At 42.9% G+C, this 21,480-nt stretch overlaps 1 protein-coding gene across 3 annotated transcripts in view; it reads right to left on the bottom strand.

The window, feature by feature from the left end:
* esr2b (estrogen receptor 2b) overlaps positions 1 to 21,480 on the bottom strand; it is a 34,077-nt gene that overhangs the window by 4,543 nt on the left and 8,054 nt on the right. For all 3 annotated transcript variants that reach the window (XM_053620291.1, XM_053620289.1, XM_053620290.1), the window contains exons 3-6: positions 2,683 to 3,088; positions 1,988 to 2,199; positions 561 to 677; positions 64 to 408 (exon numbers count right to left, since the gene is read on the bottom strand). In XM_053620291.1, coding sequence (XP_053476266.1) covers positions 64 to 408; positions 561 to 677; positions 1,988 to 2,199; positions 2,683 to 3,035 — 1,027 coding nt within the window. In that variant the 5' untranslated portion in view covers positions 3,036 to 3,088. The remainder of the gene's footprint in view (positions 1 to 63; positions 409 to 560; positions 678 to 1,987; positions 2,200 to 2,682; positions 3,089 to 21,480) is intronic.

The raw sequence follows: 21,480 nt of genomic DNA, 5'->3' as shown, positions 1-21,480 counted from the left end.
CATCCACAGTTATCACGTTCAGTGCATGCATCCTGTAGTATTCTCACACACACACGGACAGACCTGGGATCTTCTTGGCCCAGCTGATCATGAGGACGAGCTCCTTGTCGGCGAGCTGCGTGAGTGACATCATCACCGTGCTCTCTGTATACGGTTTCTTCATCTGCTGCCTCAGGTAGATCTGCGGCGGCTCTGCCTCTAGGATGCAGTACACCAGCTGCTCGGGGGACAAACCCGAAAACCCGCTCTCCGCCGACGCTCTGGAGACCGGGATGGAGAGCGAGAGATGGAGCGGGGTGTGAGGAAGTCTCTGGGACTGACCTCTGACACAAACAGGCCTGGCCGAGCCATCTCTCGTCGGGGCGGTGCGGCGGGAGGCTCGATATCCACACCGCTCACGTCGTGCACCTGCGATTTTTTTTTAATAAAAAAAGAAAGAAAGAAACAAAGCCCCGCGTAAGTACCGCTTTCAAACACTGGCCAAAACATTACAAGTGTGAGAGAAGGGGGCGGGGCTTCCAGTGAGTGTTGCATTACAAATCAAATTTGGCACCGCCTACCGCACTTCATCATGCCCATCTCGTAGCACTTGCGTAGACGGCAGGCTTGGCAGCTCTTGCGGCGGTTCTTGTCGATCGTGCACTGGTTGGTGGCAGGACAGATGTAGTCGTTGTGTCCTGAAGTGAATACAGAGCGACACTTTAGCCCGTTTCACTCTCCCGACATGCCGCCCTGGAGTATCTAACGCTAACCTGTTACAGGTTTCCTGTTACGGTTAGCGTTTGAAATTTTAAAAACCTCCCGCGTCACCTTGAAAACCTACTGAACACTCCGCTGTGCGGACCGGTCGTCTGACTTTTCTACTTCTGAACGCGAGATTTCTGTTCGAGACGCGGCTCATGACAACAATCACGACGACTGCGGAAATCGATGAAGACAGACGGACAGAGCTCGTGGGCGTGTTTGACATGGTTCAGTGTAGATAAAGTAGCGAAACATTTCGCAGTTCTACTTGAAGATACTAGCGGATTTCGCGCGCGAGTGAGAGTTAGGACTGTGTGATTAATCGCATTTTCAATTCGATTACGAAAACAAAATAATCGAGATAAAGCGATCATTGTGCCGCATTCCGTTTCGCAAAAAAAATCCGTCTCGTCTTCGTCTTTTTAAAAACCGCGCGCCATTTTTCTTTACAGCTTTGAAGGCCAAACTCGCTTCGCACCAGGCTGTGGAGTTTCTAATTCGGCTCGAGCCAAAATGACAGAAAGAGCCTTTGGTCGACAAGAAAGATAAAACTGTTTCAGATGTTTGGAAACGATTTGGTTTCAGGGTCTCCGACGCGGAACAAAAAGAAATAACGTTTGGCATCATTGGAACGCTCGTTTCCTCTAGAGTCATGACAGCTGGTCTAAATACGCTCATTTCCTTTCTAGCGCTCACTAGTATTGAGAAACTACGGGCTGATACAGAACAGGAGACAGAATTTCATTGGCTGAAGTTTAAAGTTCATTTCTGGCGATGCGATTCGCAGAAAACACAGAAATTTCGTGGAAAATCATTAAAAAATTAATGTAAGCAGCTATCCATAGCTCGAATAGCTAAAGTACATGTGGAGGCATCGTGATCTAATTATTTTTACATTATTTCAGACACACACTTAAATAATGTAAAAATAAAAATAGATTAGATCACTATGCCTCTAGTAAAGAAGTAAATTAGGGTGTAAACGTGGGATCACAGAAAAGTAATAATATCCATTTATATAACAAAACAAGCACCTAAGGTGAGTCACTTATTGTTGTTTCGCCTAATTGAGTAGAACGTCACAACACCACGACACAGGCGGGCTGTAAACTCAGGAGAGAACAGCATGCACTCCATGAGGACCTGCAATTTCTCGAAGTGTGTGTGTGTGTGTGTGTGTTTAAATGGGTCAAATACAGACCGTTGGAAAAGATGGGTAGAAAATGGTAGAAAATTTTGGTACCTTGAATGCTCCTCTTGAAGAAAGCCTTACAGCCCTCACAGGACCAGACGCCGTAGTGGTAGCCTGACGCGTAGTCGTGACACACCACACAGAAGTGCATGTCGCGTTTGACCACGGCGCCTGACGACGACGAAGAAGAGTCGTCGTCGTCCAGAGCTTCGTCGCCGTCTTCCGGCCGCTTTCCAGACAACTTTGGACGAGACAGGAAAGAGCTGCGGAGAGAAAGAAAGCATCACGTGAAACGCAAACCTACAGGAAAATAATCGACGACGGAGTCACGGTTACCGCTCCGATGTCGATTATTTTCCTGCGACAGCAGGTCCATGAGTGTTTTATTCCTCTTACACCACAGCAATTCATCAGCCATTACAATCCGTAATTTTATCCGTTTACCGAGAAACCGCAAGAAAGCGTAAACTCACCTGTCCGTAAAAAAAAAAAAGAAAGAAAGAAGATGGAAAACTTCCTTCCATAAACTTCTCCACTGTGTGTATACTGTACTTCCCTGTGAATGGGCTGTTACTATGGAAATGGTAACGCTGTATAAAACTAATCAACACCTTCCGGCCAATCGGATTCGAGAACTCATACAGCGCTGTGGTATAAATTCAAACAGGAAACATTCTGAACTGATGAGAATGCCTGTGATGTAAGAAAAGGAAAATGGACAATTCATTAAGCCCCGCCCCCTTCACCTGTGGCGGCCCGCGGTTTGTGGCTTGGTGTCGACCCAGGCGGTGTGTATATGTGGCTCGCTGTATGGCAGAGCAGGCGGGCAATGCAGGGGCAGAGCGGGCATGGCGTGGGAGTTGTGCGAGGACCAGAAGAGCGACGGGCTGAGCGGAGGTGCGATGGCCGGGTTCTCGGGCGCAGACGGACCGCAGAAGGACATCTCGGCGTGGCCGTTATCTGCGTACAGAGAAGGGATACAGACGGTTCCTCGGTCCACCCCTAGAGACGTAGGATAGTGGGATGGAAAGAGTGGCAACGGCTCATCCTGATCCATGCCGTTTACTGTCTGCAGGGTTGGGGACAACGAGGAGCTCATCGTGGGGTGGAGAATTCAAACCAGGTCCTTAAGAGCCTGTAACCATCACGGAGCTGAAAAATCATAACACAAATATTCATGATGATTCATTTTTATGCAATAAACATATACAGCATGGTCTGAATTAAAATGACCTGAAACATGGTATAAAGTCATACAGAAATTATTATTATTATTATTATACGGTCCAAGAGAGCAAAAAGCTAAACGAATCTCGTGTGCCTTTACGCTTTCATTTTTACGTCGCTAATCCGTATCCCGATACGATCCCGATATTCAGGACGGAATTGTCAACGGGGTCGAGGACGTGAACGCGGCGTGTAAATGAGCTGGAGCGGCTGTCTTCTACAACCCCTGGCGCGTTCACCGACAAAGACCGAATGCTGGGGAGGCTTGAAGAATAGAATAATTTAAATGACAACGCAAATGATTTGCACGATTAGAAACGCAATTGGAAAAACGTTAGCCTCATATCTCCAGTCTCTTCTCTTTGGCAGTAAAGGCAGACGGTTCTGTAAAAGTTCCCCTTGCCCCCAAATTCCTTCTCCAGTAGGAGAGACTGATAAAAACGTGCAATGAATAAACCGAATGCTGCCTTTCCCTGCTGAAATAAAAATGACACACAAGCGCCGTCATCTCAGTTAAAATAATAATAATAATAACGAAAATGACGAGTGCTACTTTTTGTTTCAGGTCTGGGGGTAGTTCTGTGAAACGGATCCTGGGTGGACGTATCCTCGAAAGATTACCGTTACTTTAAGTGCTCTTTTTCAGAGAAAATCTGTCCCAGACAGGATAACTGGTCGATAACACACTTATTTCACCGCTTGTTATGTCGCGTCGACGCGGTCTGAAGTCCATTTACTACTATCGAGTGCCAGATCGATAATCTTTTCTCTTTTTTTTCCCCCTGAACATTTTAGAATCCATCACTGGACTTTTTCCTGTCTTTAAAATGCCAGCACGTCGAATAGAGACGCGACGCTTTCATGAGACGGATGAGATAATGTCCTTGAACTACGAGGAGGGAAAAAAAACACACACCAAAAAAAAAAAACTTTGCTAAAGGTCCTGGCTATTTTTAAATTTTTTTGCATTTTTGCGTAACAATGTCAACAGACACGGACACGCAGGCTGAGGGTCAACACCGCTACGGGCCTGTGACAGAAAGAACATACTGAACCGCACTTATCACAATCTGGAGCAGAACACAACAAAGCATGGAATGAAGAAGAACGATCTGTCTATATCTGGGAAACACTCCGAGAGAGCCAGACTGTGTCTGTGTGTGTGTGTGTGCGTAGAAATGTCTTTGTTTCTGTGAGGCTAAGCACAACAACACAGTTAACATTAACACACGGTACAAATGAAAACTAAACCTGGCCTCGCTTCGTTAAGAATCGACTGAATAAAAAGCGTCCGAGAGGAGACGAAACCATCACAGTCCAATGAAAAATGCCTCAGAGATATTGGACTTTGGCGTAATGGAAGATCTTCACCTGGTAACAGATACTTGTGAGAGAGTCTGGAGCGAGAGCAGGAACGATCTGGTGTCTCGGACGTTCCACGACTCTGACTACGAACCGTTAAAATAAGCGTCGTGTTGTTCATTAACAAACCGAACATCGTAATCGTCAGTAAATCGCTGCAGTATAAGCGGAATATGAAGAATTTATGATCCGTCTATTCCTGTACAAAAGTCTCGGCACAAACGTCTCGCTATGTTGATTGTAACGTTCGTAACAAAAACTTTGTACGGAAACGTAACCATTGATGCTGCTTCTTGCTGACTAACACTTGATACTGAATGAACACCATCCACCCAAGTCCAGCATCATAACGCTAATGTACGTGTTTATATTCTATAACTAACATGATGTATCTGAGCACGGAAAGCAAGGAAGAACCAAGAATCCAAATAATTCCACAAATACGAATCGGTGTATTGAGGGGAAAAAAAGGTGGACGCATCGAGTTCTGTAAATATCTGATTCATTGATCAAGACCTTTTAATAAGCGATTTCCAGTTCAGTTCAGTCGGTCCGCCGTGTTCTCAGATCAGGTGTGAAACCCCCACAGGTCATGTTGACTGCCTACACTCACGCATCCATGCACTTTTTTTTTGCGTTAAACGAAAGCAACGTATCAACAGTCACGGTGCTGCATGTTCCGACGCTTCGGAGCGACACCAATCACAACCTGAGACTTTTCCCTGCACGCTGCCTCACGAGCTGAACTCGGTGGAGTAGAAACGAGCAATTAGTCTCACGCTGCTAAAGATGTTTTAGTTGCAGCGGATCTTTTCCCTTTTGGCCCGCGGTACGAACGTTACCAAAAAAAAAAAAAGTTTTAAAAAGCAAAGAATTCGCTGTTTCTTCTCTGTGGAAGCACACTACATGCCTGAAATTGTTTTCAGACCCACTCAGTCCAACACTAATCAATTTCCAATGGGAGTATTTTTTTACTATGATTTTTTAATTCCCTCATACCCAGTTGGCCAAGATACTACTTTTTTTTCCAGCCCAATAAATTACTGTTTTTGGCTAAAAGATAGGAAGAGGTTTAGGAGTCAAACCCAGAAAAAAAATAACACGTGTATGGATTTTAAAAAATTAAATAAATAAAAAAGAAAGTTCTCAAATTTCTGTGTCTTATTCCAGAAATAACTGGGCAGAAGTAACTACTGACTGTATCGTTGATTCAGTTGAGGTTTTACAGCATGAACCATGTGCTGTTTTTTTTTGTTTTTTTTTTTTTAAAGAAATGAAAATCTCTCCCAGATGTTTATTATTTGTTTTAAAGTTGCTTTGGGATATCAACCCTCTCTAAAAGTGAAAAAGCTCCCTATTCCTACCGAAACATACTTCAGGAACAAAGCTCTTGCTGTGAATCTGCCAAAATATACAAGATAGCTTTGGTGTCGCTTTCTGTCAGTGTACATGGAGAAGGTTGGAGAACATTAGTGTAGTTGGAGAACGTTGGAGAAGGTTAATGTACATGGAGAAGGTTGGTGTACATGGAGAAGTTTCGTGTACGTGCAGAAGGTTTGTGTACATGGAGAAGGTTCATGTACGTGGAGAAGGTTAGTGTACATGGAGAAGGTTCATGTACGTGGAGAAGGTTAGTGTACATGGAGAACGTTGGAGAACGTTAGTGTACATGGAGACGGTTAGAGTACATGGAGAACGCTGGAGAAGGTTAGAGTACATGGAGAACGTTGGAGAAGGTTAGTGTACGTGGAGAAGGTTGGAGAAGGTTAGTGTACATGGAGAAGGTTAGAGTACATGGAGAACGCTGGAGAAGGTTAGAGTACATGGAGAACGCTGGAGAAGGTTAGTGTACGTGGAGAAGGTTGGAGAAGGTTAGTGTACGTGGAGAAGGTTGGAGAAGCTTACTGTACATGGAGAAGGTTGGTATACGTGGAGAAGGTTAGAGTACATGGAGAACGTTGAAGAAGGTTAGTGTGCGTGGAGAATGCTGGAGAAGGTTAGTGTACGTGGAGAAGGTTAGTGTACGTGGAGAATGCTGGAGAAGGCTGGAGAAGCTTACTGTACATGGAGAAGGTTGGTATACGTGGAGAAGGTTAGAGTACATGGAGAACGTTGAAGAAGGTTAGTGTACGTGGAGAATGCTGGAGAAGGTTAGTGTACGTGGAGAATGCTGGAGAAGGTTAGTGTACGTGGAGAAGGTTGGAGAAGCTTACTGTACATGGAGAAGGTTGGTATACGTGGAGAAGGTTGGTGTACATGGAGAAGGTTGGTGTACGTGGAGAAGGTTTGAGAAGGTTAGTGTACACGGAGAAGGTTAGTGTACATGGAGAAGGTTGGAGAAGGTTAGTGTACATGGAGAACGTTAGTGTACACAGAGAAGGTTGGAGAAGGTTAGTGTACATGGAGAACGTTAGTGTACACAGAGAAGGTTGGAGAAGGTTAGTGTACGTGGAGAAGGTTGGTGTACATGGAGAAGGTTAGTGTATGTAGAGAAGGTTAGTGTACGTGGAGAAGGGTGGAGAAGGTTAGTGTACGTGGAGAAGGTTGGTGTACGTGGAGGTTAGTGTACGTAGAGAAGGTTGGAGAAGGTTGGTGTACCTGGAGAAGGTTAGTGTACATGGAGAACGCTTCGAATTTTTGGAATTTGATGATTGGATTATTAAATCTTTCACAAAATATCGCACAAGACTACGATGTACAGTGTGTCCCAAAAGGAGAAAAACTTCTTAGCAAAACGTCTGAGATTTTTCAAACTTAGTTTATATTATATATATTTTCCGAACACCTTTGACAAAAGAAGAACGTACTGGAGAACGTTGCGCTGGACTTCCACGGTAAACACGACGAGAACATCACACACGACACTGCTGAACAACTTATTAACAAATTCTGGAAGCGTCGTGGACGTCCACAAACATCCTCTGATGAAGACACAACCGCCGTGGTGCTGGAGAACACCGTCCCACACGTTCCGAGACTTCTGGGACACCCTGCGGAAATACACGACTACTCTCCTCTATCGACTGCTGGATAAAGTCTGGTCTGAGCGATTCTTTTAAAGATCTTCTGGACAGAGCCACCTTTTCTCACATCCATCCACCTGTTGGGAAAAATCATTCCTGACCTTTTTAACGACAGGCACGTAGTCGAGCATGTAATCCTGGCAGAGCCAGTCGAGGCGGATCGTTAGGCTCTGCAGTCATGTTCGTGCACAAAGTCAGATTCACGGGGTTACCGAGAGAACCCGGGGGACGTTCTGCCTCGGATTTACTCCACGGTCTTATTCATTCAATTAAAAACGGCAAAAAATAGCACGGCCGTAAACCGCAAAACGCCATCCGTGTGTATAACGCTATTACTACAAACAGACGCTGGAATATCATCTTGTCTCCTCTGAGTGGCGGGGAAACAGGAAAGGTCTGTAAAGTGACACCGAGACTCGAACGTATCGTTTCGGTAAAAAGACTCGAAAACATTAACGTGACCCTGACCAGGATAAAGAGCTTACTGAAGGAGGAATGGAAAAGTACTCAATACGCTGCTCCCGCTGAGCTCTGCTGCCTTCCTTCATCGTCATGATTTACGTCTCCACAACCTGAGAACGTGAAGAAAGCTCTAACAGCAAAGACAAGACCAAGGCTAGGAATTAAGTTAGGTACAGTCTTGCGTAAATTAGCTGCTATGGCACTAATCACGTCAGTCTGAAAGACTGGGGACGAAACATCACGTCTTTACTTACTGCGGTGTTTAAATAAAATACATTTTCAGAGGACGTCAAAGCATCTGACAGACGTTTTCCCGTCACTGCATCTGCACTCTCATCCCCCGTGAGTTTCCTTCCTTAGACTTTTTTCCACTTCCTTATATAGGAGACAAAGGCGTTCTAAGTCTCGTAAAAGATCAAAGCGAGCACACGACCGGCGTGTTATTAACGTCTGAAAGTAACAGAAACGTCACCGTTGTGCTTACGAGTACAATAACATCGCTAAATTCGTGAGAAGACTGCAGATCCTACGACTGGAGGGGAATTATCTGAAACTAACCGTGAGAATCGTGGGGTTTTTTTTTTTTTCCTTTCTAAATTGGATGTGAAATTCAGTGTGCGTTGAAAGACCGTTCTGAACACCGAGTGTGAAGATGATGTGAGACAGCGGAGGGAAGAAAGTAAAAAAAAAAGAGGAAATGGAGAGAAGAGACACGTCAGCAGCCCAGGAAAGCCACTCGAGCCAAGTGACCTTGGATTTGGAGCTCTGACTGAGTTTCACATTTGTCCAAACACACACACGTCAGAATAATTCAGTATGGGCTTGTTGAGAAGCTGATGACTTGAGTCATACACACGCCAACGCACGCATTATAACGTGACAGTGTAACGTGATGTGAAAAGCGTTTAAACTTCGCCAAGGCCACGCCTCCTCCTGGTTACGTATGGTACAGGATTTTAATCCCGTGTATCGTTACACCACTAATTATAACCCAATAAAGCATGATAAGTTAGCCGACAAATTTAACCAGATGTATTAAGCGTGTCCTTCCGTCAAGTCTGACGGACCTTCTGCTGCTGACCAGGCCAAAGTGTTCCATTTTTCTCTCATTAGACCAGAATGTTGTTTTCTCATGCTCTCCAAGTGCCTTTTACTGTTCTGTCTAGCCGCTGTACCATAAAGATGGAGGACTCCTGAGATGGTCGTCCTTTCTGGCGGGTTCTCGTATCTCTGTGGAGGACTTCTCAAGTTCTGTTAGAGTGCGCCCGCTGGGTTCTCGGTCATCAACCTGACCATTTTCCAGATGTTTACAAAGATCGATGAGTCTAGCGCCACCTTTCAGAAGCTCCAGTCTCCATTGAAAGCACATCCTCGTGATTGTTGATTCGGTAGATCAGGGACTAAGAGTAGCTTCTAGGCCTTTCTGGCCCAGGCAGTGTCCTGGTGGTTTTTCTACCTCACAGTGCACTCTGTTGTGTTCCTGGGAACAAGGAAAGCTTCAGAAGTGGTTTTGTACCCTCGCCCAGATCTCTGAGGTCTACGCAGAGTTTCCCTGGGATCCTTCACGGTTTGGATTTTGGTCTCACGTGCACGGACAAACTTTCAACACAAAGGTGTGTGCCATCCCTAATCATGTCCTAATCATCGACGGAATGTGCCACAGGTAGACTCCGGTCAAGTTCTACAGACATCTGAAAACATTATTGGACCCGAGCTCAATCTGGACTGCTTTTCAGTTTTGATTTTTAAGTCGATTGAATCCATTTTATATTAAATCGATTAAAACCTGAAGGGGTATGAATACTTTCTGAATCCACTATAAAAGGTACATAACATGCCTTTAAGGACCACCGAGACGCTGCAAAACTGGACACAACAAACAACAGAGCGATGATGAGGAGAACCTGAGAACGTGATTATTTTATCGACGACGGCTGCGTACTGTACAACAACAAACGCACGACCTGACGGTTATCTCAACACCACAAAAATATTTATTTCAACAGCTTTCGGTTTCAGATACAGCCGCTTGTCTCGTGGACGCTCCACACCGTTCAACGGTTAAAAGAACGACGTGTCGTTCGTTAATATTAAGACGTTATGTTACGTTAAATATGAATAATATTATTAACTCATTGTATCAAGAACACAAGACGTGAATACCACATTAAAAGTGCTCTCACTTGATACAAAGAATTTTTCTTCAATGAGTTTCTTTTTAATTACGTGCAAGGAGTTCACAGTTTTGATTAATGAGCGAGAAGAGAAGAGTCTGAAATCTCGCAGTATCTTTGACCTTTTCACTGAAAATATCAGATTAAAAAGCCTGGGTGCAAACATCCGGAGAACACGCACATTTATTTATTATTATTTTTTTAAAATAGAAAACCGAACACAGGCTCTGCAGTACAAACTGAAACGTATAACTGCTAGAGGTGAATCATGGGAGTCTGCAGTCGTGCCATTTGCACCTGAAGGCGCTCTGGCATGGATGCTAATTAAACTGAAATATTTTCAGCAAGCGGACGAAGTGTTTTCGTGACGATCAAACCCAGGGACCTTGATTTCTTTCAAGGTTGTAAAGGTGTTTTTCCACTCTTAAATTTGTTAACACACCGGACAATCAAATCTTATTACACGGGTTCAGAACTGGCCGTGACCAAAAGCAGAAGAGGAAACTAAGGTGAAATAAATAAATAAATAAATAAATAAAACAGGGACGGACACACACACACACACACGACTGCTACCATTACAGAGCGCTGTTAAATTCCCCCGACATCATCGTGGCAAGCAGAACACACAAAGACCTGCCAAGAAATTTCTAGTTCTGTATCACGGATTTATTTTCCTTACAATTTCATCATTTCCTCCTTTTTTAAGCCTCAACGCCATCTTTTTATCCTCCTTTCCTTCTTCCTCGTGTTTACCGTCATCATCTTCACAGCTGTATAATACTCTACTCACGGTCCCAGTGAAACGCTGTTTAGCTCGAGTCGACTTTCAGGGGAATTGTTTCGTTCTGATGCGTCTTATTTTTTTTTCAGACTGAAATTTTCCACACTAGTTTCAAAACACCAAAGAGGATAAACGTGCTACAGACAAGAAAATGGTACATTCTGACGTATCGCTCGTCCGCATAAACGTTTTTAAAAATATATTTATCAGCTCACTCTATTTTTCGTTTCTGATCTCAATCCAACTTTCGCTTTGTTCTGATTTTTATTAAAAGGTATTTTTCTGCTCGTTCTTCGTTGGCGTCCATTTCAGTTTACTGTGATAGAATAAAAACTGACCTTGTCCCTAAAGTCACGTTCTCAACAAACTCTTCTTTCACGACACAAAAATAAATATTAAATGATGCAGCATCTTTAGTACAGTTTTGAAACACAAACAGCTTGGTGTGTCGGTGTTCTTTGATTTGTGTATGTGTGTGTGACCTGGATGGTTGCCATGGCAAATACAGCAGAGGTAAAGGTGAAAGGGCTCGCTGCCAACTCTGTTAATGAGACGGTATCCGAGACAAGCTGTTCCTTTAAAGTGGAGCGTGCACACACAAAACACACACACACACACCCCTACCTACCTGTGTACAGCGCTGGAAGATACAGCCAAGGCATCTTCTTCGCTCACGGCACGGAGTTGACGCCTGAACACATTCCACATGACTAAACACTATTACTTTATGATATTTTATTATTATTATGATTATTAATTTGCCAGGAAACAGTTTATTCTGCATGTTACAGTTAAAACCCATCTATCATAATGCACGCTTTACTTTTTCGGACACTTTTTTTTTTTTTTTTATCTAACGCAGCTAAAAACCATCCGGAGGAGCGTGGCCTAAGGCTCTAATGAGCACACTTGATTGACACCTTGAACACACAGGACACCACAAAGCCATTATTATTTAGTCTTAGATTAAGTAGCGCACACACTGCGCAATCCCTTGTTTATGAGCTGTTACCAATAAACGATAACGTAGTTTGAACTGTCGTTATACGGTTAGAGCCGTGCGGTTATATAGGATTAATTCACACCTCCTGACCGATCAGGGTCATGAATTCAACCGCACACACACACCACCTTTAACTATTGTTGCGTTTGCGATGTTTAAACTTGACGGTTGTGCGACTCTTCGAGTAACGACGCTGCACACGTTTCTTCCAGGAAACCGACGGAGGTCAGAAGGTCAGAAGAAGGACTCGAGCGTCCTGCGCAGAACCCTGACCTCAACCACACTGAACAAAGTAGCTTTCGTAAGCGTTGCGTAAACGTATCATCAAACTCGCTTTAACCATTCTCCTTTTCTGACGTTTTAATGCAGCACTTTATGACTTAGCCAAGCTAAAAGCTAATCACACAAGCGTGGAGAAGTATCGTGATACGCGAGAGCTACATCCTCTCCTTTATCCCTTTGATCAGACCATCTTCGCTTGTGTCTAAAATAACAGACAGACTTTATTTTATGAGCACATTTCCTTTAATTGAATAATAATAAAAAAAAACAACAAACTGATACGCCAGGGACGCCAGATAGACATGCCAGCGGTGAACAAGGGGCCAAGGACAGGATGAAGAACCCCTACACACACACACACACACACACACACACCATCCTAATAAGGCCTCATTGCAAACTCAAGGGCGATTCAACAATACAATTCCTTACAGTCCCTTCTTATACATAGATACAAGCACATAAAACTCTCTCTCTCTCTCCCCCTCACACACACGTTTACTCAGCTTTTCCCCTTTCACACTTAATCTGTCCAGTCCTTGGCCCGGTTCTGTCCCTCTCTCTTAATTAAGGCACGAGAGCAGCACTTGAGAAAGCGCCTGTCTCTTTGTGGGTGACGAGGTAAAAGAAGATGAGAAGGACAAAAAAGAGAGAAAAAAACCCCGAGATGAAGAAGGAGGTGAAATGGGTGTCCTGCTGACAGAGATATATATATATATATATAATTTTTTTTTTTTTTTTAAATAAGCACAAAAAAACGGACAGATAGAGGAAGACGGCAAGAGAGATAGACTGATATAACATAATAGGACGAATATAGAGTGAAAAACAAGAGAGAGAGAAATCATTCTCCGCCACCTAGCGCTGTTCATAGACTGGACTATTAGTCTTAGTATGTTTATTTAATAAGTACGGCCAAGACCCGCCTACTTTCATGTAAAAATACAATGCGACTGACGTGAAAGACGACCAATCACACACAGATCATCAGCTATCATGTGAGATAATCTCATTTACTCAGCCCAAATTAATATCTTTTACAAATCAGGATTCTGAAAAGAGAGAGAGAGAGAGAGAGAGAGAGAGAGAGAGAGAGAGAAAACGCACCCTGCCAAAGGAAACTTTATAATAATAAATAATGGTGCATTAATAAATAAGTGAATACCCTTGGTTTTGGATAGCAGCATATAAAACAAAGGACATGAAATATATTTTATACCACTGTGTGTTTGAATTCTGGAATCTGATTGGTCAGAAAGTGCGCATCATTTTTTAAATACAACGGTCCGGCTGTAACGTGGACGTCAGGTTACATTATTGTTTCTATAGTAACAGCTCATACACAGGGAGTTGTACAGAGGACGCTCCACATAATCTTAAAATAATAATAAATAAAAAAAATTTTTTAAACCCGGTGGTGTTTAACAGAGTAAAACCTATAATCTATGATGCACGGGACTTTTTTTTTTTTGGAAACATTTATTTATTTAAAGTTTATGGAAGGAGTCTCCAGTTTCAGACACAGTTTCTCAGCCTGGGTACGTCTTCAGGACAGAGGAGATAGGCGAGGGAACGAACGTTTATCGCAATTGAGAAAGAGACTAACTTGTCTCTTGTTCCACAACATTACCTCTAACTATAAACTGTTAAAATGTGCGACGTGTCACTCATTAATAACTGAAATGCTGTAATCGTGGTAAATCACTGCGGTATAAGTGGAACAACACACTCCATACTGACGAAAACAACACACTACTTATAGGGGTAGCAGCACTCCGCCACGTGTCGTGCCATCTCACACCACCCCGACGTGCATTACTTTCATATGACAGCGTGGTCCGTCATGCGTTCTTCCTTACTGATAACACACTACACCTGTTTACACACACAGCACAGAGACATCAAAGCCACAACATCCACTGAAACGTTAACATTCTGCAACCTTAAGACGAACAACTTTCACACGATGCATGATGTCTAGGTGTGTGTGTGTGTGTGTGTGTGTGTGTGTTAATCCAGCACCGAGGGCTTTACTGCATTTAACCTCTTCCTTCTCCTCTTTATCACCAAGTGATAAGTGTGTATCTCCTGAACGCTCACACTCCGCCTGCTGCACTCGTTACAGTTATCCCTCAGAGAGAGGGAGAGGGAGTGTGTGTGTCTCTATCTCTGAAGCATCCACAATAATAACAACAGGTGTTTATCTAATTATCGGCAATTGTTTCGTGATCCAGAACATAAACGTCGGCCCCCTGACTACCAGATTTACCAGTTTTATTTAAACTACAATTTATGTTTTATTTAAACTACAATTACTTACGACAACAAAATAACAAAACAACAACCCATACACCCCCATTTCAAAGCTGTTAACGCCTCGTATCTTTAATCGATCGTCAAGACCGTGCATAATACTTACGAGATAACTAATTATCAAATCACAAGAATTCCTGACCGTCTTATCGCATTTTATGATACGTTCATGATATTATGTCATATTCATGATTAGATTTTCTTTATTTGGGAAGCTTGTTTGTTGTACACAGCACCACAACACTGATGTTTTTGCAAGGAAACAAAAGGTGGATGTGTATGTATATATATATAAATCTAGCAAATTTGGAGCAAATCCAATAAAATACAATTCTATCAATTATGCTTAAAATTTATATTTTTTTGGTTGGGGGTGGAGGGGGAATACTGTCAAAGATTTATAAACACTACAAAACTGTATGCAAGTCCGTATTTGCCCGTGACGTCACTAGGAGCCATATCTATTAAGGTAATTGTAGTCTATTAGTGAATTAGAATAAAATCATCTTTTACTTGAGCATAATTAAGTTAATTAGTCCATGTTTTACATGTACACAAATTTGTTGTTGTTTTTTGTTCTGAACACGAGTTGTAAGCATCTCGTGAATGAGTTAGCATCGATGCTAAAGTTTTGTTTTCTCTCCCTCGCCTCAGAATCTCAGTCAGAATCTCAGTCAGAAGGTGACAGTTTAACGGCTGGTGCGCGCGACTGCACAAAAAAAAAAAAAACCCCGCTCACAAAACGTATTCGTATCAGTAACTTTAGGAAATAAGTTGAAAACTGAAATAAAGCAAGGTAATCTGTGTTAATAAACACCAATGAGGATTTTTTTTTTAATGTTAATTTAAAAACGCGAAATTATTTATCGAAACTCACCCGGTAAATGGGAACAGACGCGCGTGCGGGTTTCACTCTTCTACTCTGATCAACTGCTGATTTGCGAGAGAGAGCGCGCGCGCTCGTGGACAGGAGAGGATAGCAGAAGGGGGCGGGGCGACGTGCCCTGCGCGGCGAGAGCGCGCACAGCGGGAGCGCGCTGTACACCGTACCACCTTCTTTACCGTGTTATGGACGGCGTGTTAATAAATTATTAATGAATTATATTTAATAATTATTTAGATTATGACAGGGTGCTGTTTAAGTCTGCTCTCTAGTCTATCTGCAATTCTCACTATGTGCACTGTATACTATAAAGCCAAAAGTATGTGCACCCCTGACCATCACACCCAGACGTGGTTCTTCCCCAAACTGTTACCACAAAGCTGGACGCACACACTTGTATAGAATGTCTCCGTGTGCTGTAGCATGACAATTTCTCTTCACTGAGAACCAAGATACCCAAACCTGTTCCAGCATGAAGTGGAAGAACTTGTGTGTCCTACACTGAGTCCTTACCTCAACACCATTGGAATGGGATGTTCAAAAAGAACAAACGAGTGTGTGTGATGGTCAGGTGTCTACAAAATCCCAAATGAAAGAAATACGTCTCGGCTGTTTTTAAAACTAGCTTTTTATTGGAGATAAATTTGTACCTCTAAAATCAGCCTGTATCATGCAACAATTCTAAACTGCATACATTTTGTACAGCAATTACTATTACCATTAATTATTTGTAAATAATGTAAAAAAAAACAAAGGGTTTCAAAAAAAAAAGTTGCCAGCTTCTCCCTAGCTGTTTGTTATACCATGTTCCAGTCGGATGTTTTTGTTATTAATAAGAAGAGACATGAATGCACCTTGAAATCACGTTATTCAATAAGAAATCCTTTTTTTTTTCTTTTCTTTTTTTTTTTTAAAACAGGCAAAGTACATTGTTTTTTTTAATTTCTTACAAATGTGGAGGTCATTATCATGCTCTTACAGAGTAACTGTCCTTGTGGGGAAGGTTGTCCCTTGTTTAGAACTTTAAAGTACAAGTTAGGCTACGTATGAGCGTGAGAGAGAGAGAGAGAGAGAGAGAGAGAGAGAGAGAGAGAGAGAGAGATTGTGTATTGCTTAGTACATGTTTAGTAATACAGCATGTAAATTGTCCATGCAATTATAAAATGTATAATGCCAGCTTAACACTGCATTTTTCAGCCCGATTTTAGCCTTTGGTCGGGAGTCGAGATCGGCGGCGGTCTTAGACAGGATAGCTACAGATACGCTTATCTATATATACATTCCTCAGATTTAAAAGAAGAGAGGTTTATTGAATGGTGAATTGTGATGGAAAGAAGCTAGAGGATGACTTACAGCTTTCAGGACATTTCCACGCAAACGCCCTGTCCGCCGAGTTTATTTACGGTTATGACAACGTGAAACAATTTCAGGCTTTCTAGTCGAGGAGCTACAAACCCGTGCCGCATGGCCGCGTACCCGGTACAGCAGGACGTAGCCATTTTCTTTAATCGCAAGTCTAGGATCGCCGTTGTATAATCGGACACCAACGGCACAGTACGGCCTGTTATTGAATTCTGGCAGGGTTTCACCGGGATCATATCGTACAGAACGCTGGAAGCACACAGTAGCTATGTTTCCATCCAAGTTGGGAATTTAACTTATGTGAAAAATTGGAATATCGCATAAAACATTTGCGAATAGAGCACCGTTTCGACGAAACCGTCACTTCCGGGGAAACTGGCGCAAACTATCGATACAAATGGACGTCGTCGCAACCGGGGAAGCCACCGCAGCTCTTTTTTCCAATACAATCAATTGCTCGCGCTTCAGAGGGCGCGGACGAAAAGCCGTCACAAACCTCGTGTCCGGAGGCGGAGGCCTGATATTTGGGAAAGTAATCGTGTGAGACGGTTCCGGGTGGTAATTATATCAAATCATTTCGATGACAGACTTCGGTTCTGACATTTCAGGACAACACTCCGCTGGTTAGTCCGGTTATTCGTGTGATACATTTCCATGTGATTCATTTTCATGTGATTCATTTTCATGTGATTCATTTACTGATTTGCTTCTCTTTAAATCCAGTTTTCGACTGATATTACAAAGGTCTTTCCAGATTATTCCTTGCCACACTGTTAGTCCGGTTATTCGACCCACCGTTCCCACAGAAACACGCACTGAATATATACAACACATTACTGGATGCGGTCATCTTTTTAAAATAATTCATCTGTTTAATACACAGAGAGTAAAAACATAAACAATATAATAAGCTTAAAATATATGTATAGAATTTTAACACATTTATTTTACGTTAATTTGCACTCAATTTGCATATGTACTGATACATTAGCGTCTATATTATTATTATTATTATTATTATTATTATACTATACAATAATACATAATTTAGTGCATAATAAATTTTATTTAACGAGTGCAAATTAAATATATTAATATTTAAAATATAAAACCTCAACCATAAACGAACATAAATTGTTAAAGTCTCAATAATTCACTAATCGGCGTACGTAATTAATCATTTAGCAAAACAAATTCAGACTAGATTCGAACTTCCGGACTGGAGAATATTATTTACCGTGCTATGATTAAAACGGCTCTCCTCCAAACATGCTGTTTTTTCAGTAGTTGTTTGCTTTTTTAAAGATAATAAAAGATTTCGAGTGATATAAGAGAGCCACCTGAATCATCGCACGGTAAATAATATTCTCCAGTCCGGAAGTTTGAATCTCGTCGACCTGCCGGTCAGCCAGAATTATGTGAAATTATACATGGCCGTGTGCTCTTCCAGTGCGGTCCTCCATAATTCTACGTATTCGCACGTTCCCACTTTGCGGCCGGGTCTACACCTCCCTGCTGGAGCGGTCAAACTGAAAGGGCTTTAAGTGCGCATTTTCAGAGCTCAGTGTGCACTAATCTCTCCCCTGATGAGAATCCGTCTTCCCCGGCGGTGAAAATAGGATGACTGTCTGTTTACTGCTCCGCTGACGAATCGTAAAAGCGCCCTGACTCAAACCAACCTCGTTCCCGGTGAACTCCACTAAAAGCCGGGACGAGGGCGCACTTTAATCGCCGGCCCTCAGAAGCACACGCTTCATAGCGGGGATCCGACGTTCGAGAGACCGACTGCATGATGTTTCTCAACACCAGATTTGACATTTAAACGCTCGCGCTAAACTTGATGTCGAAAACTTTTCCACGGCCTCCCCCCCTCCCCCCCCCTCTTCTTTTCCTCAAAAACAGCATGGCTTCTCACAACAGCGTGCGAGCGTGACAGGTCGAGACGGAGTAAGCTGTTTCGAGCGTTAGCGTTAGGAAGAAGATGTTTTCAGATATGGCTCGATAGTGAGAACAAACAAGAACAGCATGTGCCTACGGGAGGAAACGGTGCTGAAGAAGGTTGAAAACATTTTTTTTTAAGGCTCCCAATTTTAGAGTCTAAACATAAACGATTTGTGATGCCGGTTGGCTTTCGATAGTTTGGAGTCGCAATTTATATAAACCTGTCTGCGACAGGACCACATATAACCTGCTCAGTAGTAAGCTCTAATAGAGTAGAGAGGGCGCCAATACTTTTTTGCACCGCAAAACACAGGTGTTCCAAATAACCTGGTGACTCTGTGTACCGTGTGTGAGGACTAAAAACCCTCTGACATGCTGTTACAGGAAATGAATCAACTCTTACCACCCTGAAGTTGAGAATTTCACATCATACTTTTTATCCGTTTATAGTTACAGTTCATCGTTGCTGTAGAAGGTCCGCGAAACAAGTCACGTTGTAGCAGCTACAGTATAAACACTCTTCCCTCACCAGCTGTCGTTTCTCTCTCTCTCTCTCTCTCTCTCTCGACATTAATAAGAAAAAGAAAGAAAAAAAACGCAGCTTGTCATGAAAAGAACGTGCTGACACTGGAGACTCCTTCTTTCCGTAAAAATGTTAAACATCTCCTTACTGAAAACGTCACCACGGCAACACTTACTTGCACGCACGTTCCTCTTCGGTAAGTGAGACATTTTTAAATCAGCGTACAATCAGCCTGAGATCACGTGCGCGAACGAGCTGTCGCTATAGAAACGATAACGCGTCAGAGCGAGCGCGTTAGCGTCAACCTGCGATTTGAATTACAGCCAGCAACTCTGTTACAGAAAGCGAACGAACGGTCGATCAGAATCCAGCGCAGGACAGCCAGCATGGTGTGGTGTAACTGTACTTCACCCTACAGGACGGCTTTGATCAATTTAACATTAACTCTGTGCGTGCTGGAGCGGATTTATGGCGTATTTAAACCTGCGCCTGCTTGCCACACCGTATCCAAAGGGCATGTCTGGTGCTAGGTGTAGACTTTGACCTGGACTGGGTGTTCCGAGTGTTCACTCATCCACGCTCTGTCTGCAAACGAAAAAGTTGAGGGCTTCAGTTCACCGGGGTCGTGTTAGTATTTTAAGCACAAAGACAACACGATCAGTACTAAAGCCACATCCTGTGAGCACCTTAAAACAAGCAGAACGTTTTTCCCCCTCAACGTTTTTGCACTAAAAATCTCGACAGTTGCATTGGATCAATTACCAGAGCGGACTCTGTGTGTGTGTGCGCGTGTGTGAAATAAGAGGGATTGAAAAGTGAAGCCAAAATGTCCCAGAGTCCCTCTAGTGGCTGACTGCGGTACAATATTAACCCCGGCCATTCGCGTGTTAGCGTTAACAGAAGACGAGAGAAACTTAAAGTTACATCTCGACAGGTTATTTTCGGCTACAGCGTTCTGTCGTGTTTCACGGGAGTGATTCGACGCTTTGTCGATGAGATGATTGACGGTTTCGTTCAGGACAGTCGAGCCTCGTGGACGTGCGCGCGTTTTCCAACACGCACCTAAAACTCTCGACATTTCTATAGCTAAGCCACGTCTGGTTCTTCTGTGAACTCGTCTGTGTAAACAGACCCTAAACAAGGAGGTGGTTTTTTTTTTTTGGGGGGGGGGGGGGGGGTTTGCACATTTTGATGTGTAAGCTAGCTCGCTGTGATACTGATGTCATAACTAGCAAACCAACGTGAGTAAACGAAGTGACGGCATTAAACCCAGGCAGGTAACAGTAGATCTACAGTTAGATAGCTAACACTGGAAACAGCTTGGTAAGGTTCACTAATCGCCGCTTTTTACACCAACTCCACAGGCAGAACTTACTCAAGATGAACATCCTGGAGACTTTTTCCGCAAAAAAAAATTGTTTCAGTTGGTAGGTTACATCAGCTTCTTGTTCTTATTACTTTAACTAGCATGATGGATAAGCTAATGTCAGTAGTAGTAGTGGTCTTAGTAGCGTAGCTTTTAACGCCATGTCCGCATCTGTGGCTATCTTCAAGGCAAAAACGGACTTACAAAAATCACAAGCGTTGCATAAATACAATAAAAATAAAAACCAAACGAAAGGAAAATACAGCCGTTAAGATTATACGAGATGCTTCCTACATAAAAAAAAAAAGTTGTCTACTTGCATTAAACGCAGGACAGTCCAATAAAATCCGTTTAATGTATTGAAAGTGGGGACTTGCAGAAATGCACGAGTTCTTGAGTGACATCAAATCGTGCTTTATAAGAGATTAAAAGTCTGCTGGGGATTTTAAGATGGATTCCATGTAATTTGTTGTTTATACATGTATCCCATTCTTCTTACCACTTGTTTAATATATAGTGATTGACAGAAGGTTTAAGGTCAGAGGGAGGGATTTGACAATCTTCTACTTCCAGCTCAATTTAAGCTAATCTCAGCTAGCCAGCTAGCGCAGTCATGCATTCACTCAAAGCTCCAAAATGGTTTCCTGACAGCGATAAACTCGGCATACCTGCGAAGATGATACGACTACAGCATAGCATTTAAAGTCCCCGTGTGTTGACGTAATTTCCACCGAAACAGGAAGTCAGGGCGGGACATTTCGAGCGGCTCCTCCCCCTCTTGAAGCTTACGTCACAGCCCGGGCTAAGCCGTACTTGACGGTTAGTACCGCGGATTATTA

Source organism: Ictalurus furcatus, chromosome 3 (assembly GCF_023375685.1).
Source record: "Ictalurus furcatus strain D&B chromosome 3, Billie_1.0, whole genome shotgun sequence".
Classification (NCBI taxonomy): Eukaryota; Metazoa; Chordata; class Actinopteri; order Siluriformes; family Ictaluridae; genus Ictalurus; species Ictalurus furcatus.
This window is presented reverse-complemented; position numbering and strand designations above follow the sequence as displayed.